Source organism: Neofelis nebulosa, chromosome 4 (genome assembly GCF_028018385.1).
Source record: "Neofelis nebulosa isolate mNeoNeb1 chromosome 4, mNeoNeb1.pri, whole genome shotgun sequence".
Lineage (NCBI taxonomy): Eukaryota > Metazoa > Chordata > Mammalia > Carnivora > Felidae > Neofelis > Neofelis nebulosa.
Genome location: NC_080785.1, coordinates 5,822,098 through 5,848,363, shown reverse-complemented (window position 1 = coordinate 5,848,363; position 26,266 = coordinate 5,822,098). Strand labels below are relative to the sequence as shown.

At 48.4% G+C, this 26,266-nt stretch overlaps 1 protein-coding gene across 12 annotated transcripts in view; it reads right to left on the bottom strand.

Annotated features, from left to right (window-relative positions):
* Positions 1–1,017: 1,017 nt before the first annotated feature.
* Positions 1,018–26,266, bottom strand: part of PRKAG2 (protein kinase AMP-activated non-catalytic subunit gamma 2) — a 261,150-nt gene continuing 235,901 nt past the window's right edge. For all 12 annotated transcript variants that reach the window (XM_058723747.1, XM_058723752.1, XM_058723748.1 and 9 more), the window contains 8 exons: positions 19,415–19,460; positions 17,735–17,789; positions 16,768–16,894; positions 13,886–14,051; positions 13,510–13,547; positions 11,738–11,884; positions 8,846–8,939; positions 1,018–2,158 (listed from right to left, as the gene is read on the bottom strand). In XM_058723747.1, the coding sequence (XP_058579730.1) occupies positions 2,127–2,158; positions 8,846–8,939; positions 11,738–11,884; positions 13,510–13,547; positions 13,886–14,051; positions 16,768–16,894; positions 17,735–17,789; positions 19,415–19,460 (705 nt within the window). In that variant the 3' untranslated portion in view covers positions 1,018–2,126. The remainder of the gene's footprint in view (positions 2,159–8,845; positions 8,940–11,737; positions 11,885–13,509; positions 13,548–13,885; positions 14,052–16,767; positions 16,895–17,734; positions 17,790–19,414; positions 19,461–26,266) is intronic.

The following is a 26,266-nucleotide window of genomic DNA, read 5'->3' as shown; positions in this document are numbered from 1 at the left end:
TATGGGGAAATGTGTACATGTGCTCTCTCACAGCTGGCCTAACTAGGAAATGAAAAGTGACAGCGTAAGAAAATCTGCGGGTCGACTTTTAATTGAATGTATTCTATTTAATAATGGAGAGAAAGTGTGTGAGTCATTAAGGTTTTTTCAAAAATATTTTATTTTTTAATTTCTTAAAAAAATTTTTGAGTGTGTGTGTGTGTGTGTGTGCACGCGCGTGTGCGGGGAAAGGGCAGAGAGAGAGAGAGAGAGGGAGACACAGAATCTGCAACAGACTCCAGGCTCTGAGCTGTCAGTGCAGAGCCTGATGCGGGGCTTGAACCCATGAACCGCGAGATCACGACCTGATCCGAAGTCGGACGCTTAACCGACTTATTTTTGAGAGAGTGTGTAAGTGGGGGAGAGCCAGACAGGGAGACACAGAATCTGAAGGCAGAATCTCCAGGCTCTGAGCTGTCAGCACAGAGCCCGATGCGGGACTCGAACACATGGACTGTGGGATCATGACCTGACCCGAAGTGGGACGCCCAACTGACTGAGCCACCCAGGCGCCCCTATTATGTTTTTAATGTTTTTTATTTATTTTTGAGAGAGAGCATGAGTTGGGGAGGCGGGGTGGGGGGGTGGGGGGGACAGAAGATCCGAAGCGGGCTCTGTGCTGACAGCAGAGAGCCCGATGTAGGGCTCAAGCTCACTAACCACGAGATCATGACCTGAGCTGATGTTGGACGCTCAACTGAGTCACCCAGGCGGTCCCCAAGAATTTATTCTTAAGTAATCTGTACACCCAACACGGGACTCGAACTCACAACCCTGAGATCAAGAGTCACACGCTCCTCCGATCGATCCAGCCAGGCTCCCCAGGTTTGTTTTTTTTCTGATGAGGGAAAAAGGGATCCGAGAATTCACGTTCTCCTTCATTTGGGAAGAAATCTCTACGTGGGAAACTTCATGCCGATTTGTAATGAATATGTGCCGAAACACGTGGTATTTTAAAGAACGTCCTGAGCAAAATGGTCGATAATAAGATTTACTTTAATCTTTCAATCTGCCAAAAAACCCCCAAAACAACAACAAAAAAATCAAACTATACTCATATATATATACAGTGTGGACATTTTCAGAGCACTTACATTAGGAAACATGGTTTCTCTTCAACCACATGACATATTGCATGTGCCACAATAGAATTTACACGGACGATCGCACAGCAGCCGTACAAACATCGTGATTTTACGTTTCAGTACACAAGAAAAAAATAGACCTCTTCCCGGCACTCTGTCTGCTCCTAACCGCCGCCTGTTCCCAGCCTAGCAGAGCACGTTTTCACCCGTGCTTTCAGAAACTTCGGCTTTCCACTCTAACAGTGGCTATTTTAGAAGTCCTACGCTTTCCAGATCCAAACTTAAATGAGAAATTTGCCTTTTAAAAATAACCACCGATGGTTTATTAACGGGCATGGGGAGGCTCACCCACCAGGATGTGTGTAAAAAAAAAAAAAAAATTGCAGGAAAGTAAAAATAAATAAAGCTGTTGTAAAGCAGTTTTGTTTACACTGTAGTTCAGAACAGACACTTAAACGTAAAACTGCCATTAAAGTTTTACAAAGTAATGATTTATATCCAAATTACAACGGTTTGACAAATCTAATGAGAACAAAACTGATTTGGTAAAGGTCCAAAGACTGTCACGCCCCAGCACCGTGTGGCTCCAGCTGCCACGGGCCGCAGTGATGACATATCACGTGTTCCGACATAAGGCACTAGGTCTGAAGAAGCCATGCGCTCGCCTTATGTCATATTACCTGTTACAGACCAGTGAATTCTTTGAAACGAAAAATAATAAAAAATTTCAGGACACAGTGCACTTTAATAACATACAGCATTTGAAATCGCTCAGACGAAGGTCTGAAAACAGTCTTTTAATGCAAGGCTGAATCTTCAAACACATAAAACCTGTTTCTTATGCTCAGTTTCAACGTCACTGGAAAAAATACCCATCGCTAAACCCTGCTATACATTCTTAGCCATTTTACGGTCTTCTAACACGGTCAGTGTTCATGAGGCAAAGCGTGACCCAGAATCTTTGTTCAAGTTCTCCTACGAGGGCTTCTCCACTCACAGCGGTCATTCCGTTTCCGTCTCCTTTTGTTTGGCACCTGTCGGTAGATGGAAAATGAAACATCAAAGCGCGTCGCAGCCGGGCCTGTCTTGCACACAGCAGGGGTGGTCCCCGCCCCCCGGGGGGGTCCTCACCCGTACTCTGCCGTGCCTTAGGAGAACGTTCCAGACCCCTACAAACACAGCAGCCCACTTCTAATCTGTGTTCCAGGTCCTAAGTGTTAAATACGCAAGACTTAATTTGGAAAAGAAAGGGGTTCCAGTGCTAACGTTTTTAAAAGAGAGAACGCACGTGTGTCCTGGTGAAGGTGCGCGTGTTGCCGTCACGCGGGCGGACCTCGCTCACTGCGCTCTGTGGGTGATTTTGTTCTTAAAAATTGGAAGGTCTGCGCCAACCCTGCCTCAGGCAAGTGTACCGGCACCGTTTTCCAAACGGCATCGTTCTGCGTGCCCGTCCCATTTTGGGAATTCTCCCCGCGTTGCAAACTTTTTCACGACGATACCTGTTACGGCGATCAGGGATCTCGGTCGCTACTGTAATCGTTGGCTGGCACCGTGAGCCACACGCAGGCAGCGACTCAATAAATGCGTGTGTGCCCACCGCTCCGCTGGCTGTCCCCCCCCCCCCCCCCCCCATCTCTCCCTCCGTCTCCTCGGGCCTCCCTCGTCCCTGAGAGGCAACACTCTTGACATCGGGCCAACGTGGCAACCCTACCGCGGCCCCTAGGTGTTCAGGTGAAAGTCGCCCACCTTTCGCTTTGTATCAAAAGCTAGAAACGATTAAGCCCGGTGTGACAAAGGCACGTCCAGAGTGGGCCTCTTTTCACCAAACAGCGAGCCCCGCTGTGAAGTCAGAGGAAAAAATCCTTGAGATAAAGGGCTGCTCCAGGGGCACCTGGCTGGCTCGGTCGGAAAAGCGAGCGACTCTTGGCCTCTGGGTTGTAAGTTCAAGCCCCACACTGGGGGCAGACATGCCTTAAGTAAATAAATACGTAAACTTAAAAAAAAAAAGTGCTCCTCTGGGAACACGGGTGGTAAGAAGGCAACACGGCCTCCCTGCTGGTATGGAGAGGGTTGCAAGGGTCTGGACGTAAGGTCGCACCAGCCACACGTCCCCTGAGGCCAGAGCCTAATCCGGAGCCAGGCCCCGACTCTCTCCGATTCCGTGAAGGCGGAGAGAGGTGAGGCAGCTGCAGAGGAGCAGCCTGAAGCTGGCAGAGGTGGGTCAGGAGGTTCCGGGAAAGGCGGCGTCTCCACAGCACGCAAGTGCAGGGCGAAGCCGGAAGGCCCAGCGGCCGGAACGAATGACGGGGGCCGCGCGACACCCACCCCTTCGGTGGAGACACAACAGCCTTCTTCCGGAAGACGCCAGCCGGGCCTTTGGAGCCAGAGAGGGGAAGTCCGTGCCCGGGGCTGACGCGGCCGTGACCTGGACCGGCAGCCGGGGCTCAGTGACCGTTCCGAAAACCCGAGGCCCCCGCGAACGGCGGGAGGTCTGCTCCGCCTGCGCTCTGTGAACGCACGATGAAGCCCGTCGGTCTCCAGCACGGCCACTGAGCAGGGGACGCTGGCTGCGGAGTTCTGCTCAGCGGGAGATCCCTTTCAAGACGGGGCAGCTCCCTGGCGGTGCACCCGGTCACAGCCCAGAGCTCTGACGGAGACGGACGGGATGAGGGTCGTGCTCGTGCCTGCCACCACCCCCGCCATCCTGCAGCCCGTGCCTCAGGCGGCCGCCTCGGCCTTCGAGTCTAGTATTTAAGAAACACGGGTCACAAGGCGACAGCTGCCATGCCTGGGACTCCTCAGATGCATCTGAAGGCGACTGAAAACCTTCTGGGAAGGATTCATCGTTCTAGAAGCCATTAAGAACGTTCGTGATTACAGGAAGAGATCAGATTATCAACATAATCCGGAGTTGGGAAGAAGGTGATTCCAACCCTCCTGGAGAGGACGTGGAGGGCTCAGGACCTCAGTGGAGGAAGTCACTGTGGACGCGGTAGAAACAGCAAGAGAACTGGGATCAGAAGTGGAGCCTGAAGAGGGGACGGGGTCGCCACCATCTCAGGATGAAACCTGGACGGACGAAGAGGAGCAAAGAAAGCGACTTCCTGAGGTGGCATCTCCTCCCAGTGGAGATGCCGCGAAGACACGGTCACAAGGGATTTGGAACGTTCCGGAAGCCTGGTCGGCGAAGACACGGTCACAAGGGATTTGGAATGTTCCGGAAGCCTGGTCGGCGAAGCAGCGGCAGGGGCTGAGAGGACAGACCCCGGTTCGGGGAAAGTTCTCTGGGTAAAATGCCATCAAACGGCACCGCCCGCCACAGAGAAATCATTCGTGACGGGAAGAGCCACCCGGTGCGGCCAACGTCCCCACTGTCTTATTTTCAGACGCTGCACAGCCACCCCGGCCTTCAGCACCCACCACCCTGCCCGGCCAGCAGCCGTCACCGTGGGACAGGACCCCCTCCAGCAAGAGGATTAGGACCCGCTGGAAGCTCAGACGGCGGTTAGCACGTTTCAGCAATAAAGTCGCTTTTCACAAGAGGTGTGTCCACTACTGTCGTTTTGGCCGCGGTGCTGGGGCACACGTCACACGCCGCGAACGTGTGGTGCAAACGTGCCTTCCGTGCACCGCAAAACCAACACCTCCCTTCCACTCGCTTTATTGTGACATTCGCTGTACTGCAGGGGTCCGGACCCCAGCCCACAGGGTCCCTGAGGTGTGCCTGTGCATACTTCCAAAACGTTGAACAAAAGCATTCCAACACGTTTACGGGTATCTGCACGCATCTGGCTCGTGACTTTCCGGGCGGGTTGGCGGGAGCGCTACCGTTTTTCTCAGCACAGCAGCCTCTCCTATTGTCCCTGCAGACCCAAGACTTTTGAAAAGAGCTGAACAATCCATAGAAAATAAGGGGCTAAAAAAACCACGGCTACCGCTAACCGATCATGTATTCACCGGTCGCGTGCACGCACGCACGCGTAGGTTTGCCTGGACGGTCCACGTGTGACAAGGAGCTACTGCTGAAGAGAAAATGTTACTACGGCCAGTCCGCGTCCTTGATGGAGGACCGTGTCCACTGGCTGCTGAATCACCACTGGTAGCTTTTATTCACCCAACAGCGGACGCCTTCTCGAAGTGCCCCTTGCCGCTGATTCCCACCCAGCAGCGCGGGTCCCGGCTGCGGTCCCTCGTCGCCCGCAAACAGGTTCACACTATCAGAGTGTGTCTGGAAGGACGCAGGGCCTGGGTCAGCCTGCTCACCGGACGGCTGCCTGGACCAGGGGCTAAATGAGGCCACACACGGGCAACTCCTGGGGGAGACGGGGGCCAGGCCGGAGCCCTCACCTGATGCTTACACGGCACCGTCTCTCACGATGACGGCATCTCAAGGGCTGCTGATCCGAGGCGGGCAGGGCCCGTGTTCCCGGAGAGCTCTCCGAACGTTCACTTGCCAATCAGTTATTAGGGACACGGAGCACTTTTCCTAAATAGGTTCTACACACTACATTGCAGAGAATTCTAACTCAACTACTATCTTTAGAACGTTATTTCTATGGTAACGCACATACCAAATTCGGCCGTGGAACAGGGTTCCTCCCCGCAGAGGAGTATTAATGACTTGGAATTTAAAAAATCTCAAATGTGGATGGAAATGTCAACTCATCCAGCCCAACATTTTCATTCGTTTAAAAAAATTCTTTTTTTATTCTTTTAATCTCTACGCCCAACGTGGAGCTCGAACTCACAACCCTGAGGTCAAGAGTCGGATGCTCTACTGAGCCAGGCGCCCCGGGCCACCGCTCTCATTCTTTGGGTCTGTGACACTAGGCACACAGAGGCTAAAGAACGTGATTCGTTCACTCTGGAGCTTACCACGCACAAAGAGTCTTGGCCGTGAGACCGAGAGGGGCCAACATGAGCCCTAACGCTGCTGGCTGAACGTGTGCCCTGGCCCGGGCCAGCTGCCCGGGAGAGGGGTGCCTCTTTCTGAAGGTGCTAAGTTATGTGCCTGCAAGGACGAGCCCGCCCTGGACGAGGCCCGTCCCCGTGCGCACCAAGGAGCTGTCTGTGCGCAGGCTGCACGGGAGTGGGATCACGCGCTCCGGGTGGGTCTCGCCCGCCTGCTCCGGGTGACCTCCGTGCGTAGGTCAAGTACAGCCGCGTGAGTGCCCTGCTAGCCGGGGAGTGTCCCGCAGCATGGGGCTGGTGCCATCTGCTTGTCTTTCTGCTGGGGGTTTGCGTGTGTTTCCTCAGTCCGTGGACCCCCTCCCCGGTTGCTGCTTCTCTGCTGGAGTCACGGCCTCGGTGCTTGCACCCAGAGGAGGTGAGATTTCTCGCCGGTGGCAGGGACTCCTTTAAGATGGGCATCTTTAGGTTAGAAACCAACTGGAAACTAGTCTTGGCTAGTTTGATTTCTGAACCAAAGTAAAATAAGTACCGTAGTACGTGTACAGTTTATTTTTTCCCCATTGTTTAATTGGGTTCATTTTTTAAAAATATAATTTGTTGTCACACTGGTTTCCGTACAACACCCAGTGCTCATCTCAACAGGTGCCCTCCTCAGTGCCCATCACCCATTTTCCCCTCTCCCCCACCCCCCGTCCACCCTCAGTTTGTTCTCTGTATTTAAGGGTCTCTTACGGTTTGCCTCCGTCCCTCCCCCTCCCCCATGGTCTTCGGTTAAGTTTCTCAGGATCCACGTATGAGCGAAAACCTATGATATGTCTTTCTCTGACTGACTTATTTCACTTAGCATAATACCCTCCAGTTCCATCCACATTGCTGCAAATGGCAGGATTTCGTTCTCTCTCATGGCCAAGTAGTTTTCCATTATATATATAAACCACATGTTCTTTATCCATTCCTCAGTTGATGGACATTTACGCTTTCCATAGTTGGGCTATTGTTGAAAGCGCCGCTATAAACATTGGGGTACAAGTGCCCCTACGCATCAGCACTCCTGTATCCCTTGAGTAAATTCCTAGCAGTGCTATTGCTGGGTCATAGGGTAGCTCTATTTTTAATGTTTTAAGGAACCTCCACACTGTTTTCCAGAGCAGCTGCCCCGGTTTGCATTCCCACCAACAGTGCAAGAGGGTTCCCGTTCCTCCACATCCTCGCCAGCACCTACAGTCTCCCGATTTGTTCATTTTAGCCACTCTGACCGGCGTGAGGTGCTATCTCAGTGTGGTTTTGATTTGCATTTCCCTGATGAGGAGTGACGTTGAGCATCTTTTCATGTGCCTGTTGGCCATCTAGATGTCTTCTCTGGAAAAGTGTCTAATCATGTCTTCTGCCCAATTCTTTCTGGATTATTTGTTTTTCGGGTGTGGAGTTTGGTGAGTTCTTTATAGATTTTGGATACTAGCCCTTTGTCGGACATGTCGTTGGCAAATATCTTTTCCCATTCCATCGGTTGCCTTTTAGTTTTGTTGATTGTTTCCTCTGCGGTGCAAAAGCTTTTTATCTGGGTGATGTCCCAATAGTTCATTTTTGCTTTTAATTCCCTTGCCTTTGGAGATGTGTCAAGTAAGAAACTGCTGCGGCCGAGGTCAGAGAGGTTTTTTCCTGCTTTCTCCTCTAGAGTTTTGATGGTTCCCTGTCTCACATTCAGGTCCTTTATCCATTTTGAGTTTCTTTTTGTGACCGGTGTTAAGAAAGTGGTCTCGTTTCATTCTTCTGCATGTTGCTGTCCAGTTCTCCCAGCACCAGTTGTTAAAGAGACTTTTTTCCATTGGATCCTCTTTCCTGCCTTGTCAAAGATTAGTTGGCCATCTGTTTGTGGCTCCAATTCTGGGGTCTCTGTTCTGTTCCACTGGTCTGCGTGTCAGTTTTCGAGTACACGCACACTTTAATGTTTAACTTCTAGGGGTTCGGAGTGTACGTCACTTAGTCTGCAGTCTTGGCACGTCTTGGCACGGGTCAGTCTGGCCCAAGGCTGGACTATTTGTACTTGATGGGGGTGGGAAGGGGAGGAGTAGGGAGGAAAAAGAGAGGGCTGGTGCTTTTAGGACCCCTTAGCCCACCTCTCACTACTGAACATGGCCCACAGGAGACACAGCAGCCCTCTTTCCCAGAGCCCCCTCCTCCCCTCCCCTGCATGCTCCCTGACTGGCCTGAGAGCTTGCGCCGAGCTGGTCTGGCACAAAATGAGGTTAGCTACCAACGCTGTTTGGGAGGTAATGTAATTCCCATATGCTGCTGTTAATGGAAAAAAGTTTGTGTTTAGGCCTTCTGTTTTATATACTCAAAACACAAGTTTTGTGTGTGTGTGTGTGTGTGTGTGTGTGTGTGTTTTTAAGGGTAGAGCAAAGAATTTCCCCTCCTATGTTTTCTAGGTAGTCGTCCTAAAAATCAAAACTGAAGGAGTCTTCGCTTTTGAATGGGAAGGGTTAGGACCATGGCAACGAATCCTCACTTATGCAGACGCTGCTGGTTGTTGATAGGATGCTCCTCAGAATTTCTATCAACTTTTATCTCTCACCCACGCGGAGCAGTAAAACAAAGAAAAACCACCCAGAAAGTAAAAATGGTTTACAGGGCAATGCACGAGAATTCAAATTTCAGAGTATCAATAGAGGAACAATACAACCCCGAAACACCGAGCTCTGTGCGTGGTGGTGGAGTACCTGCACGGGGTACCTGCCCCCGCCTGGCAGCCCCCCCCCCCCGCCCCCTTCTTGCACACGAAGGGCCAGGCCAGCACCCGGCACTCGTACCTGCGGGCGTGAGTATCAGGGCCTGCAGGATGTCTGACAGGGAGATAATACCCACGATGCTATCTGCTTCATTTACTACCACCAGCCGATGCACCTGCAAACGCGAGACAAGTGGGTCAGAATTTACATGAAGGTTTAAAACGGGTGTAAGGGAAAATGTCTTTCGTACACGATGCCCTGAGTACATCCCACAAATGAGAGATGGAAACAGCGCGCAGAACCTTGAAGGGTCTTAGGCTCTGAAGCTACAATGCAGTGCTGACTTTCTTAACTACTTGTGGGAAGAATCGGCTGCGTCCCGCTGTTTTCAAATTTCAGAATATCAATATAGGAACGATAACAACCCCAAAACATGAAGGTACCAGGCAGCCATAATCTTAAACATAAGTTCTTAATTCTTTACAGTTGAATCTCAGTTTCTCGTAACTCTCAGATACTGATTTACGTGGGAAGGACGTCCAACCAAATGAGAGCGAGAACAAAATGGGTCACGGTTCTTCATTTTTCTGTAGTCTTTTCTCTATGAAATTCCTATGTAATATGCTCAGTCCAGAAGAGAAGTGAACTATAATTAAGTGAAACATTATATTCACATCTCATTTTCCACTGAGCTCTTTAGCAAACGAATGGCTTGTGTTGTGGGGTCTTACTCTAGATGTTGGGTGTAGAGAGGACTTAAATAAACTTGAAAAGTTTTTCTAAAAAAACTTCGGGTCTTCAATAATCCTGTGATAGAACACAATTATTTTACTATAATTATAAATTAAAACGATGGCTTGTATCTAGGATCAGCGAGTGCTTTCTAGTCTATACTGGACACATTTTGTTGTTAACGTCCAATAATGCTAATTAAGTAACTCTCTTTTGAACGACTGAAGGTCAAGGGGCAGCTATCTTACCCAGAGAATTCATTCTTCCAGGCAGAAATGACTACCAAAAATATTTTCTTGCCATTTGTTGCTGAGTCTAAACTAGCGAATATTCTGGTGTAGGGGCGCCTGGGGGGTGCAGTCGGTTAAGCGTCCGACTTCAGCCAGGTCACGATCTCGCGGTCCGTGAGTTCGAGCCCCGCGTCGGGCTCTGGGCTGATGGCTCGGAGCCTGGAGCCTGTTTCCGATTCTGTGTCTCCCTCTCTCTCTCTCTGCCCCTCCCCCGTTCATGCTCTGTCTCTCTCTGTCCCCCCCCCCCCAAAAAAAAAAAAACTAGCGAATATTCTGGTGTGATATTTATGTCCTATAAATAACTAAATCATTGCGGACACTGTATCCCCTTTCCCCAACAACTGTAATGAAGCTAAAATTGGCCTTCGTCCCCCAGCAAGGAGCCATCTGGTGAAAGGAATTATTTCAATGGGGATAAAAGTCAAAATGGGTAACTTGAGAAAAGTGTTAAATTACATCTTTTTCCTCAATGACCTATTTCCTATTACAAAGAAATTTCTATCGCTTGCCAGATGGGCCGAAAAGACGAGCCAATTGCTTTTCTCTTTTGCCCGAGAATAATATATGCTCAGACAAGAGAGCTCAGGACGGAGGAGCACCAGACGGTGTTCCCCACGCCAACCAGAACTCCGCCACCCAGGACCAGCCACGGCTACTGCTGTGGCGCGGGTCTTTCTGGCCTCTTTTCTATACACGTGAGCAGGTAAATGAATATACTCACGCCACATACGGTAAGTGGCTTTTTCTCTTGGTAATACATTGTTAATGTTTTTTCTGTACCTTCTAGGACATTTCTCGTTGTAAAGGATCTCATCACGTGGATGTGCACTGTCCTTATAGATAATTAGGAAGAAGGGTCTTACCTATTTCTGCCTATGATCTTCGAAAGGCCCATAATTCTATGGACCTTCATAAAAAGTAAAGATGTATTCCCAAGTCCACTAAAACTCTTTGGAGAACAAGAGTGATGGGTACTAAACTCAAGTGGAAAAAGGAAAGAGTTCCTACTGAGATTCTAAGTGAAATACGTTTCAAAAGCTGTGAACAGTGGTAGCGGGGGGAGGCCCCGCGGGTGAGCCCACACCAAGGTGAAGTCTTCAACACGCAAGGATGAAGACAGGGCTGTTTCTGTAAGATGGCTCCCGAGAGGGTGCAACCCCCTGCTTCACATGTAACGTTAGGATCGCCTGTTAGTAGCCTACGAACTAATCAGGGGCTTTTCTTCGTGGGCTGTATTCTCAGATTTATAATAAGAATGACCAAAGCAGATGTATCATTATGAATTGATTCTGCCTACTTCGGGGCAGTTCCAGAAAGAACACGGTATGTCAGTCCTGGACAGTGATAAACGGCTAACATTCCCATCCCTGTCTAATGAGGAAGGGAAGGAAAGATTCCGGGAGTGGGGATCCTGGATTAGATACGTTATATGCTGATCTCGCTCATCTTTTATCGGAAGCGTTATCCGAAGTATACTCAAAACCCTCACGTACGCGGGCACCAGAGTGCAGAGGGTCAGGAGACGAAGTTATTCGACCATCTACTCTGATCTCGATCAGGAAAGCGAGAACATTGACTTATGAAGATCAAAGGATGTTTTGAGTGACCATTCCCTTTGTTACAGCGGTATACAATGACACAATTTTAAGTTCGTCAATCCCCTAATGGGACCTAAAACGCTTGGGACATTTGTTTTCTTAGTTATGTGCTTTTTAAACCATGAAAGTTTCTGACCAGTTTGACTCCACTATGACACTGCACTTATCAGTTCACTGTAGTGAGCATTTCCAGATGACCTACTATGTGTCAAGCAACACGGGGAGGGCGTGATCTCCGATCGCACTGGCTGACGCTGTGACTCGGGATCCCCGCGCACCTCGAGCAAGGACCCGGTGCAGCAGGCGTGCGCAGGGGTGGGAGGGGAGGGGGTGATCTGGCCCGGCTGCCTCACCTCGGCCCGCACTATTCTGTCCACGATGGTCTCCAGTATTTCCAGCTTACTGCACTTCACGACGCCCTCAAAGTACTGTGAGCGGTGCTGAAGGGCCTGGGTCACTGTGATGTCTAGGTTATTGTACGTCTTCTCAGCAGCAAGGTTCTGTAATAAAGGGACGGTGAATTATGTCCTTTGATTTCAGCTCGCCTATTTAATAACCAAGATTAGTAAGTTTAAAGTGACCTGATTTTTAAAGACATTGTTTATCTTTTAAAAAAATTTTTTTAATCTATTTTTGAGACAGAGACCGAGCATGAGTGGGGGAGGGGCAGAGAGAGGGGGAGACACAGAATCCGAAGCAGGCTCCGGGCTCCGAGCTGTCAGCACAGAGCTTACGAGATATACCTTAATTACGACAAACCCTGTTAAATTTTGCCTGCTTGTCCCACGGAAGACTACCTCCCCCCCCCCCCCCCAAGCCTTAGACTAACATTTGTAAAGGGTGAGAAGCACCCTAGGGTGCCTGCAACAGTAGACCCTCCCTGTGAGCCCCTGCCCAGGGGGCAAGGTTTTCGCCAGGAAGGCGCAGAGGGACCCGCCAGGTCAAGACCGTGAAGGAAGAACAGGCCAGACGAGCCCCCCACAGACCCATGTGGCTTTAACCTCAGAGGGTCCTACCCAACCAAATTCTAATTGGCAGATTTTTTTGATGCCTGTTATGTTAAGCAGAATGCATGAGACAAGAGACACAGCTAGCTGCCAAGTTATATTTAACGGCGGGATCAATATTAGGGTAAAAAATGCAGAGCACGTTTGGGGCTTCCAGAATTTTGGTTTCCTTTCTTAGAGATACTAGAAAACTCTAAGGAAGTGCATTTAAAATGAATGGGGCGAAAAAGCATTCAGTAGAAAGATGTAGCATTACATCTAGCAGATTTGCACCAGGGATCAAAACCAGAGCCCTCGAAACAGGACTTTAACTAACTCTAATATGGGGGTGCCTGGGTGGCTCAGTCGGTTGAGCATCCGACTTTGGTTCAGGTCATGATCTCGCAGTCTGTGGGTTCAAGACCCGCATCGGGCTCTGTGCTGACAGCTCAGAGCCTGGAGCCTGCTTCCCATTCTGTGTCTCCCTCTTTCTCTGCCCCTCCCCCGCTCGTGCCCTGTCTCTCTTTCTCTCAAAAATAAACATTAAAAAAAATTTTTAAATAACGAATATATTTGCTGTTTTCTTTAGAACAGCTGTTCCCAATCAGTAAAACAATGAGATGATTATAACCCCTGAAGTGGCCCCTGATTTACTGTGTGCACTAAGCACATGGAATAAATAATGTCTTGCCCACAGAAATAGGACCGTCTATAATATTCACACATGCTGTAGTAATGGATAAACTACACATAGACTGGAAAAACCATAAAATGCTAATATGTTATTCACTGCTAACCCAGGGGATGTTAAGCACAGTAACTCTGGGCAGTCTGCAGAATCCTCCGGTCCTCACGTTCACAAAAGCTAGTAATGAGGGAAAACCACAAGCAGATTAATGTACCTATTTTACACTTATTTATTTCTGAGGGGCAGAGAGAGAAGGAGACACAGAATCCGAAGCAGGCTCCAGGCTCTGAGCTGTCAGCACAGAGCCGGACACGGGGCTCGAACTCACAAATCGTGAGATCATGACCTGAGCCAAAGTCGGATGCTTAACTGACTGAGCCACCCAGGCGCCCCACGAATCTGTTTTAAATGCATTCTAGACGACAGGTGTAACAAAATTAAAAGTACTTACAATGACATCAAATTTGGAATAAATATCTACAACTTTTCCTAAAAATGAAAACAAATGTTAGAAAAAAACAGGTCTTAGAGACAAAAAAAAATACCATTTAAAATTAGTCTTAGCCAGATGCTTACTAGCGATTAAACAAACTTGTCTGATTTTAAACGGACGTGAAATCCCATCTTAACAGCCAGTGTAGAAATAAGCCAGGTCCAAGTCCTTGCTAACCCGAGTGCTGCTCGGTGCTGACTCGATCCGCCATGTCTGAAACTTTCATCCCCACCCCTCTTGCTGGCCACCCACCCAGTCTGATCTGCTGACCGCTTAGCAGTCAGTTTGCCCCAAGGAGACAAAGCGTGGTCTCTGTCTGACCAAACCCACAGACCTGACTCATCCACCACAGGCAAGGCCGACACTCGTCTTTCTACAAAGACGTTCAAGGCTTTAATGATGGGAGTGTCCGGGTGGATGAAGGCGATGTTGTGGTAGGTCCCGATGCCAAGGGCGTCTAGGTTCTGCTTCATGAAGGCAGGCTTTGGCATATCAGACATCTAAGCAGAAGATAAACACAAATGCTCTAGAGCCCGAGCAGACCTTTTCAATGTGCACATGTCCACACTTGAAACAAAACACTACGTATCACAGATTACAGTTAGCGGTTTTCTGACCATCTACCCAGATGTCCGAACGAACACGGAAATGCTACACATAGGAACTGCAGTCTGCGTTCAAACCGGTTTACGGGTCTACGCTTCTATTCAACGACTTAGTAAAACACTACAAGGCACTCACACAGTGTAACGTTCCCCTTCTCTTCACCCACGGAAAACGTGGACAGAAGAGGGAACAAGAGGTCTCTCTGGAAGTTCAGACCCATAGCCACCAAGAATCCTGTATCCTTAGATATTTATCTTAAATTCCTGGTCCTGCTGTCGGCATTAAGGAATATCTACCAAGAACCCACGCGTTTCCAAACCCAGAGCCTCTCAGGAGAGCTGTCTGAGCTAAGCTAGTCCTCACCCCAGCCCCCCCCCACCCCCCACATCCTGAGGACTCCACCTTGTGATTACGAGGGGCACAGAACAGGCCAACAGAATTGCAAGAACCTTTAAAAGTTCGCTTTTCTTTTCATGGGCTGTTTTAGAGGAGGAGGGAGAAGTCAGAAGAGAGGAGTCTAGGGTCGTGTTTGACTAAGACAAAATAAGGTCTACGGTTTCAAAAATCCACCTTGTATAAAGGGTATAGTTGATTCCGTCCTCCTGCTGTACCTTATAATTATCAGGAAAAGATGAACAATTAGAAGAAACAAAATGTTCAAGTCAAAGAGTTCATCAATATTCAAATCATGAGAATCCTAGAAATTTAGAGAAAAAAAAGAAAGACCTATTAGGTCATCTAGCCCATCGTGATGCAGGACAACCCCTGTTCCATATTGTACGCTCAGGCTAACTGTCAACGGTCTCCAAGGGAAAGGCCACTTCTGCCTCAGAAAATGATCTCGGATCAGTAAACATCAGGGTCTGAAGTTTTATTTAAAATCCTGTATTTTAATCTGAAAACCTCTAGGTGAATATTCTGAGAGCATGACTTCATTACCATATTGGCCCAAATGTAAGGCTGTACTGGCAGAGGGCACCTCCTCGACTTTTTACGGAAGAGGAGGACACCAAGGCCCGCCTCCCACTGTTCCTTCGCATCCGCAGCGGTGCAGCCGTGAAAACGGGCTGGACTCGACCAGGAACATCTGGGAGACCCGGGGCAGGCTTAAGTCTCTGAGCCGGGCGCCTCCGCACAGAGGAGCCTCGACACCGCCCGACAGGGCCGCGGAGGCAGGGAGGCCGAGAGGCCGCCCATCGGGAGCCTCTCAGCCACTGCCGGCAGCGAGCTGGCAGTCGCTCCACCTCAGTTTCACTGCCTCGAAGGTGGGGACGCGTAAAAATACCTACCTGAGAGGGTGGAGGCGAGGATTAGAGGTGTCGTGTGACACGGGCAGGACGGTACCTGCCACGTGACAAATGCTGAAGAGTCTTCAGCTATGGCGATTACTGTCACTTCAGTGCGATTGCTCTAGGGGGTGGGTGGGCTAAAAGGCTGGCACCTGCGGGCCCTGGGTACACGGCCCCGTCCTGGGTCCCACTCAACTGGGATACTGGGGCAACAGCCTGTTCAGCGCACAGCAGACCCGGGGTCTGTGCCTGACAGGGGAGACGTCTACCCAGCACTATCCGTCCCTGACTGTCCCCTACACTGTCTTTCTACTGCCTGCTTTTTTGTCAATTTCCTACCTTTTGTCTTAGCAATTATTTAATCGTGAAGAGTGTTAGTTTCCCAGGTAAACTATGAAAATGCAGGACTGGCTTGATTCTCCCAACTACGGACCCCTCGGTGCTTCTGTCTGGCAAAGCTGAGGTCGGGATGCCCGCCTCTCTGCGTCGCGCTAGAGCGCCGTTTTATTTCCTTAACTGATGCGGTAGGAAGCGCATCTGAGGTCGATTTTTAATGTCTACTACATTCCGTAAAAACATGACTTCACGTGTCGTCTCTTCGGGACCACGAATGAGGCCTCCTACTGGTCCTAGCTGACCAACGACGGCTAACTGCAAATCCAGGGCATGTAATCTGAAGGGGAAAAATTAAAGCCCTCTTGTAAAAACTCGGGTCCTTCGGCGCCTTTAGTATTGACCAAGGAGGCCAACGTTCGGGATGATTAGGAAGATGTCTCGTTTCAAACGCAGTTGAGAAAACCTACCGGTAACACAGCCCGAATTTGGACCAACATGGTATTCTTGTGCCAAAATTCTATTCGCTGTGGGTTTTTCTATCGCTGTAATTTCCAATAAGATAATCCTGGGGACGGTATTGTTTGAATGTTTCTGCAACCATGATACCGATAAAGCATCGTTAAGGCAATTTGCTGTAAATACTGGCTCAACCGATCTTAAGATAGCAGTGTCTCAAAGAGACTGACTTGCAGATTGCTTTCCTGCCCTCTTGTTTTAGGTGATGAAACATTCTAACTTAAATAGAGAATTTCAAGCGTGTTGAGTATTTTGACACTTGCCCTGAAAGGCGACTGCTTCTTACATGGAATCAACTTGGAGAATGCAGTAAATTGAGAAAGTGCAGCTTAGCAACGATGGAGACCTCCTAACAATCGCAATGCCAAAGCGAACCACTTCCACTGAGGGTGACAGGAGCCAATTTACTTGAAGTAAATTAGTTAAAGTAGATGCAACTACGTCTTTAGAAACACTAAAAACTACTTACAAAAAGCTGGAGGAACTTGAGGATTCTTTTGTGGGTAAGTATATAAAGTGCATTCCCACTGATAGGGTCAATAACTGGCAATCTGTGGATTTTATTTTTGATCAACGAGTATACAGCATCGAAGAGGCTGCGGGAAAAGCCATCAAAGTTGTTAGGAGGCTTTAAGGAAAAATGTAAAACGCTCTGGACCACCCCTGCTTTAGAAGCATTTTCAGTGTTTTCACATCACAGCAATAAAAGGTTGACTTGACTCAAAGCAGTGTTTGGGAAAAGTTTTACGTTGGGTATCTCAGCAAGAGGTCTTGATTGTTCCCAGTCTGTGTCAATCTCAGATACAAGCGCAAGCTACGGATCTCTAGGAGAGGAGGTTCTAACCGTGTTCAATGCTGCTGTTTGAGAACGACAGGACTGCGAAGGGACCACACCAGCGACCAGGAGCTCGGGCCCGGCCCCGCCCCGCAGCGGACTCACTGCGACCCCCTTCGGGGCTGCTCGGGCCCTTCCCGGGTCTGCCGGAGCCGCCCCAGAAGGCCTGGGTCAAAACGTATGCGCTAGAGGACTCCCGAGGGGTGACGCGTTCTTCCGATGACCTCCTGACCCATGTCTAACGGAGAGTGACCTTCAACCTCAGGGCATGCTAGAACCCCTGGGGGAGCTTCCGGAATGCACGTTCCTGGGCACCACCCTCCAAAGGCGATCTAACAGGTCGGAGGCAGAGCTCCCCGGATGGTTTGTGCTGCTGGTGATCGGGATTTTAAAACTGCTTAACGTGACCCTCCTCCCAGCCCATTATCAATCCTCTGGACAAACACCGGCTGATTTCTATTGCCTCTACATCTACTGAATTCAATATCTGAAATCAGGGAGGGCTGGCTGGCCCCTATCTAGATGAAAAACCTAGCAATCATGAAAACAAAACAAGAATCTGAATGAATGTTTTCAAAGGAGAAAAACTTTACAAGTTTACCTTGCATCTGGAGATATATTCACTAAAGGCTTAAATGTTTCTTGTAAATAAAGCTCTGTTTTTATAGAAAGAAAATATGCAGTTAGTAACAACCCATTTGCTGTTTGTAATTATTACATAAATTAAACTACTCTTCAATTTACAGACAACAATTAGAAGGATTAAAAACCAAAAGCAAATGAATGCAATTTACTGAACACTACCGGATAAATTAGAGTTAGGACTATTTTAAACAACTTATAAAAGCTGCTTTCGGGGTGTTGCCTTTGTGGAAAAATTAAATATTTAAAAACGGTATTACAATAGATGTTGTAAAAATGAGAAGAATATTCAAGCAATCTGATGTAAAAAATCAAAACCAGCAGAGGTCACTAGAATATTAGCAAATTACTATCACCCTTAAGACAGAAGTGTTCATAGAATCCTTTAAAACTAATTTTCACAAGTTAAAATAGAAAATAAAAGTTACAACAGACTTTGTCCTTTAAATGTGCTTAAGCTTTGTTTCCCCAAACTCATGCTCAAAACCTGCATCTTGGGGATCTTGGGAGTCTGTAGAAACTATCTTCCTAAAGACCCACTGTAATGAAATCTGCCTCGCGGAGGTTTCTATACAGAAAGCATGAAGAAGTATCTTGACGTTACCATTACTACCACTGAGCACCATCTCACGTCAAACTGTAAATATACTTAAATCTTAGTCTAACGTTACTTATAATGCAGTAGAATCTGATCAGGAAGATCTGTCTTGGTGTTAAGTTATATATTCACTTCCTAATAGGCAGTGCTAAGATACAGATCCCATGTTGACTCTGTTTTGTTTGACTTGACAAAGCCATTCTAAATCAAATATATCGCTCAGCGAAGCTTCCAAGTCAAATGGACTGAAAGAGCCGCTAGCCCTTTAGAGAATTCCCACGGATGTTTGGATTCTGCGGCTGCTGGTCACAAAGGTTGCTCATCATTCCAAGCAAATTATTAATCAAAAAATTTCTATCTACCGGTCCCTCCATTTCTAGCCAGGCTCTTCTCTGAACACCCTACAAAGGCCTCTCCTCAATGTCGGTCCGACTGCCTTCCTCAGTGAGTCCTGTCCCATCCCAGTGACGGGCCCTTTGCCCCCTCCATCAATCCAGCACGACGGGGCTCGCTAAGACAGAACAATTTCACGATCGTGAAATCAGAATTTAAAAAATGGATCCATTGCGGAAAAGGTACTGTGACTTCGAAGGGTTCCTTTTTCATGTCATTTTATTCACACCTTCTAGTTTAAGGTTCGTTTGTTCTGTGTTTCTCCATTATAAAGAAATAATGATTAAATTTAAGAACAGATCCTTAATTTTGTTCATCTTAAGCACTCGCCTGGTGCATTTTCTATAGACAGATAAATCTGTGGGCAAGGAGGGTAATCCTTAGCAGGGGGGCAGTGACCGGGGCACTGGTTAGTTCACTGTCTTTCTATCCCAGCCTTAGTGTGGGGACTTGTTATAGGATCCCCTAGTAAACAGAACGGATGGTGTTTACAATAATAATAGCACACTATTCAAGATTAAAATAGAAATAAATGTTTTAATCACATAATTTCTTAAGCAAAGAGAAAAGGATCTGCGAAGCTAAGACGTGTTTTACACACATTTTTTTCCTGATCCTAAAAGATTTTTAACACCCAATAGTGCTTACCCCTCCATGTTTCAATCTTATGTTCCTCTAATTCATAGATCTGTACCTGCAAACGAGAAAAATTCTTATTTACAAACGTTAACATATACAACATAAGAAAAAAATGATTTCACAACTACTGTGGAGTCCCATAATTCGGCAGATGGAAACAGTCAAGATAATTCAGAAATACTGGAAATATAAATTAGAAACATAAAGTGCTCTACGTTTCTTGAAAGATAAATGTTTTCTAAACTTAAAACACAATAGGGGTGCCTGGCTGGCTCAGTTAGTGGGGCACGGGACTCTCGGTGTCAGGGTTGTGAGTCGGAGCCCCACACTCGGCGTAGAGATTACTTAAAAAGATAAAAAGTGTTTACGTTTAAAACATAAACTAGGGTAATATTTTCATGAATCTAATAGAAACATTTCTGATCCGCTTAAATTTTAAAACACGTATGGACATACATGCCCAATTCCCTCTTTTTCAGGGTACAGAAAATGTTTAGCATCTCTAATTTAAAAAGGACAAGTGGTTACATCGTGCTAAAATAAAGCTGTTAGGTCAATTTGTGCCTGGACCGTATCGACCTGTTTCCCCAGGGTAGGAAGGGCATAAAATACCTGGAGGGTTAAACAGCGCAGCATAATACAAAGTCACTTTGGAGTTGTTCAGCTTTGTTTCAAATCTCGAGGCCTGCCCTACCACTTTCTTAGTTGCTTTTCTTGGCCAAGTTATTTAACCTCTCCATCTGCTTCCCTTCCAAGACGAGTGCGTGCAAACGCCCTCCAGATACGGCTTCTGTGAGCATCCCAGGAGAGAACAGGAAATAGAGGGCCTGGCCCAAGACGGTGGTTCTCCGCGGCGCCCCCCTGTGGCCTCCCCTCCCGGCTCAGTGTTTCAAAAAATCACTACGCCTTACTTCTATCAGCGTTGTGCTGGGACTCAAGGGGGCACCTGAAGTAAGAAAACGTGGCCTCTCCTTGGAGCTCAAAATACAGACGGCAGCAGCACCAAGGCAGTCTTAGATAAAAATGCCACCGACCCTAGAGCGACGCGGGGTCAGGGGTGCCGACCCCCGCGCCGTCGAAAATCTGCGCGTAATGTGTGACTTCCCCAGAGTTAGCGTGTTGTTCAACAGTCAACTGTAGGAGGTCACCCTCTAAAAGGCTGAGTACGGGGACACACACAAGGTAGAGACGACCAGAGGTCAGGCCAGGGAAGTGTCGAGGAGGAAGATTTCAGCCGGGCCCGCATGGCGAGTGGGCTTTACAAAAAGCAGAAAAACTCGAGTAAGGCCTGGGGAGGAAAGACTCGCCCCTGCTCAAGGAACACGGAGGACACGCAGGGCTGGAGTGAGGGCTGGGGACCAACGTGGCCTCATGCTCACTCGACCGCCCCGTGGCCCGGGGGCTGCCTGGCCCGGGAGACGAGGCCGGGTCAGCCCTGATGGGTTTGAGTAGCGAATGACGTGATGGTAAGGCTCTAAGGAGGAGGCTTTCACAGCACCAGCGCCAGATGGGAAACCGAGTCTCGGGTGGTGAGGTCTAGAACCGTGATCGGGGGGATACAGGGGCCACAGGAAGAAGGACCGAAAGGTTCAGAGATTAATTTAACAGGAGGGAGAGAGAGACCGGTACGTAAAAAGTCCCCCACCCCCGCCCAGTTCTGATGCTAGGTGACGGAGCAGTAAATATCCACACCAGAGAGGAAAGCCGAACCGAAGGTCAAGGGAAGGTGAGGGCGTGGGTTTTTTTTTGTTTGTTTCAAGTTTTTAAGTTCCAGTTAACATACGGTGTGATATTAGTTTCACGAGGAGAATGAGTGACTCATCACTTCCATACAACCCCCAGTGCTCATCACAAGTGCCCTCCTTAATGCCCATCCCCCATCTAGCCCATCCCTCCGCCCACCTCCCTCCAGCCCCCTTCGCTTCGCTCTCTACCCTTAAGAGTCTGTTTTATGTTTTGCCTCTTTTTGTTTCCCCTTATGTTCAGCTGTTTTGTTTCTTAAATTCCACACATGGGTGAAATCACATGTTATGTGTCTTTCTCTGACTTACTTCACTTAGCATAATTCGCTCTGGAGCCCTCCATGTTGCAAATGGCAAGATTCTGGTTTTTTTTTTTTTTTTTTAAAGTTTATTTATTTTTCAGAGAGAGACAGAGAGAGCGAGCAGGAGAGGGGCAGAGAGAGGGGAAGAGAATCCCAAGCAGGTGCTGCACCATCAGCACGGAGCCCGAGGTGGGGCCCGAACTTACAAACCATGAGATCGTGACCTGAGCCGAAATCAAGGGCTGGACGCTGAACCGACTGAGCCACCCAGGCGTCCCAAGGTTTTGTTCTTCAAGGATATGGTCGAACATAGTTTACAAACAGAAACTACAGCTCCAGGCCTCACTCTGGAAGTCCTGAGAAGACACCAGTGCTCAGCTGAGCAGAGGCCTCCCTGCGTCCTGCCTGCACGGGCCCGAAGGTCTTCAGCCACAGTCGCCAGCGTGGATGCGGTTTCACCAACGTGAGCGTCTATTATGAACCAGGTGTGTTTGGCCCTGGCGTGATGGGAAAGGTGTGTGTGTGTGCGTGTGTGTGTGTAAGATACAAAGATGAGTAGGATACAGTCTCTACCTTCTCCCTCAGAGAACTCAAAATCTAGCCAGAGATTCAGATCCCCCCATAACAGCATTTCTCAACCCTGGCACTAGTGACATTTTAGGCTAGGTGACTTTTTGTTGTAGAGACCGTCCTGTACCCTGTAGGCTATTAAGCAGCATCCCTGGCCTCTGCCCGCCAGACACCAGAACCACCCTGCCCTTCTAGCTGTGACCCAAAATATCTCCAGATGTTGTCAAATGTCCCCTGGGCCGGGGGGGGGGGGGGGCGCGAGGGGGCAAAATGGCTCCCAGCGGAGAAACGCTGCCTTACGACTAATGAGAATGCAGCATGAAAAGTGCCATAAGGGCATTAACGGGTGCAGAGAAAGAGTGACTAATTCTGTCAGAGGTGACTGATGCAGGGAACTCTCCATCACTAAGGTGATCCAGGAGTAGGATTCTGAAAGTCTAGACTTTCAACTGGCAGGGGCCTAAGGACAAGGAGGAGGACAGAAAGGAGAGTGTGAACATGAAGTTGGGCAAGAGCAGCCACACGGACGGGAAGAAGGCCAAAGGCTAAGCTTTAGAAAATATCCGCAATTAGGAATTACGGGGAGGCAGGAAGAGAAGGAGCCCAGCAGGTCAGCTCAGAAGGAGAGGAGAAACGAGAAGTGTCACCAACACCAAGTGTAACACTGCACGACCACCGTTCTCGAGTACAAAATTCAACAGTTAAAAAGAGGCATCCAGTACCTACGTTTCTGTAACCACAGTGGTCGAGAGGGGCAGCGGTGGCGGTGGCTCTCGCTCAGAGGAAAAGTTCCTTCCGAAACATACGTGAAAATTATGGTTTAAGAGTTCCGTTTCCATTTTGTGGAAGATCAGCCACAGAAAATTTTACGAAGACGCCACAAAATCTTTCAAGTGTGAGCTCCCAATCTCACTGAAAATTCAATAGGAACAAGGTTTGAAAATAAGGCTGGAGATCACCCAAGGGAGAATCGGCAAGTAGCAAATGAAGACAGGTCAATGACGCTGAGCCCTGAAAGATGAACACCGTGGTCAAGTGGCCCGATGCTCCTATGCCTGACGTCCCAGAGGAGAGGGGATGAGAAAGGAAAAATATCTCAGTGAAAAACCGACTTAGGAGATCACGGAAACTCAGCAAACCTGGAGCGGGATAAAGACACAGAAAACCAAACCCGGGCATGTCCCTGCTACTGCTGAAGCCCCGAGTTAGACAGACAATCTCAAGCCAGAAAGAAACAGCGTATTCTCCGGAACGCGTAAGAATGAACAGGTCTACTGACCTCTTACCGGAAGCACCGGGGAGGAGCTGCAGCGTGGACGTGTTAAAAACAACTATTAACTCAGCTTCTATGATGCAGCAAAAGCCTTCTTCAAAAATGAGGATGAAGTAATGACAGTGTCATTGAACAGCAACTGCGATGGCCCGTCACGGCAGAACAGTCATGATAGGACTGAATGACACAACGCAGGAGGGAAGCAGGCAGACTGCAGGGGTGGGGTGGGGTGGGGGCGCAGCACGCAGATCCAGAGAGCAGCGAGAGACGGCATCTGGGCGGGTTGGTTTAAAAAACTATGCATACTTGTTCTTTTTACTCTTCATTTGGTTTAAAACAAAAATAAGGGCAGATTAAGTGGACCTCTGGTTACCCTGAAAGTTCAGCGTTTAACTCTCAACAGATGGTGTTCAAGTCGATACTGAAATGCACATAGCAGCCAGAAACATCCAGGGCAGAGAGGTACAGAAAACATCGACAGAGCGCAGTCAGCCGTGATGGAGAGGAAGGCACTACCCTTAGTCTCCAGCTGCAAACAACCAGAAAATGGAAAAAAGTATGTGAAATGACTGTTTTCAGACATTAGGCAACAGGCAGGGCAGGACCGGCCGGACCGTCAGCCCCGGGAGAAGGGAAGCAAGAGGACCGAGCCCCACGATCCCCACCTCTTTCTCTGGACTGCAGTGCAGGCAGCTGACCCAGCCAGGGCATGACAGTCCCACTGAGTCAGGGAGACAGGAATCAAAGTCTGGGCAGGCGGAATTTGCGGGCAGAGAACCGGACGAGGAGGAGCTGTCCACGACAAGAGGGGACGGCAGTGCAGAGATCCTGAGCTTTGGACGGAGTACTAAGCTGGGCACGGCCGGGGTAAGCGGACGTGAGGCCAGGCAAAGACTGACCAAGACGCTGTGTCTTCACCAGGCAGAATGGACAGTCCTCACTAAGCCACCGGCCACCAGGGATTCCACGGAGATCCCAGCAGTAAGAGAACCAAACCAGAGATGAACACTCTCACCAAGTTTAAAAACTGGCCCCCCAATAAACATTTGAGAAGATGCTCAACATCATTAGCCATCAGGCAAATACAACCCCAAACCACAATGAGATCTCGCCTGTCGGGATGGCTAAAATAAAAAACACAAGAAACGACAGGGGTTGGTGAGGAGGATGTGGAGACCAAGGAACCCTCGTGCACCGCTGCTAAGAAGGCAAACTGGTGCAGCCACTGTGGAAATCAGTGTGGAGGGTCCCCAAAAAATGAACAACAGAGCTACCACAGGATCTGGCAATTCCACTCCAGGTGGTTTCCTGGAAACCCCTCCTCCACCTGCCAAAAAAACCAAATACTAATTTGAAAGGATGCATTTATCCCCACACTTGCTGCAGCATGAGTTGTAAGAGCCAAGACCTGGAAGCAATTCAAATGTCCATCAGTCAATGAATGAGTAAAGAAAATGTGGTGCTCGCACGCGCGCGCGCACACACACACACACACACACACACAGGAATGCTACTCAGTTATAATGAACAAATGCCGCCATTTAAATGTGACAACGTGGATGGACCTAGAGTGAAATTCTAGAGAAATAAGTCAGAGACATAGTGAAATAAGTGAAATAAAGTGAAGTCCGAGAAGGACAAACACTCTATGATTTCACTCATATGCAGAATCTAAAAATCAAACAGAACAGAAATGTACTCAGAGATACAGAGAACAAACTGGTGGCCACCAGAGGGGAAGGAGGGGGAAGGGACAAGAGAAATGGGTGGAGGGGATTAAGAGGTACAAACTTCCAGTTATAAGATTAGTAGTCACGGGAATACAGTCAATAAAACTGTAATAACTTCGTATGGTGACAGACGGTACAACTGGACCTGGTGTGATCGGTTTGTAACATGTAAAGATACTGAATCACCGTGTTGCACCCCTGAAACTGACACTGTATGTCGATTATAATGAAAAAAAAAATTGGGGCCTGTATATTTAGACAAATGTTTTATAAAAACTTTGGTTTAACTGATAACTACTGCTGAGATTTTTGATGCGGGGGGTTAGCTGCATTTTATCAAAATACATCCAGTTAATAATCATCCTTGTGTTGATCTTGCTAGTTCAGAAGCAGACACGTGACCACTATAAAGAAAACCAATACTCACCTGCATTGGTAGTATTTCAGAAATCAGACACGCCACGCGAAATAAATATGGCATACTTACAAAATCTTTGGTAAAACTTAGTTCTAAGAGTAGGTCTCATGTCTTTTCTTTTACGTAGGAATCTAGTTATTGGGCAATATTAACCATTACGTGTAAAAAGAAAATTGATTGAATTGTCTTTTTACCTTTTAGATACCCGAAATAGTATGAAGGAAAAAAATTACACAATTCTGTCCTTGCCCGCCCCTGCCGAAAAAACAAACACAAAACACCCCTCCCCGCGCCCCCCCCCCCCCCCCCCCCGCAAAGCAATCAACCACCCAAGGCAACAAAAACTAAACAAGCTGGTAGAATCACAAAAATCATAGTGTTAGATAAAGGCCATCGTGTGGTTCTCAAATGGTGCTCTTAGAAAACAGCTGGACCAGGGACGAGGGAGTTGTCCCACTAAAATTAACCAGTCCTTTTGTAACGGGCAGAAAAATGTCAAAACTGAATTTGTCCAATTTTAAGATTTACTCCTTTGAAACCAGAGAGTACATATCGTTCTTGTTAGAAGAATTTAGGGGGTGACTGCACGAAGCTGAACTCGCAGCAAGAGACCCAGGGAGATACACTCTGTGTGTGTCATCTGCAGAGGGACGCTGCCGTGGACCGTCACCCGCAGCAGGCTGTGGGAAGGGCTGCCTTCACTCCTGGGTCCGCGCAGTCACAGCGCCCCAGCACGCCCATCATGCCGTGAGAGATCGTAAGTTCAGGGACTAACTGACCTCTGCGATTGACCTGTGCTTCTAGTTGTAAAACTCCACCCCCCCCC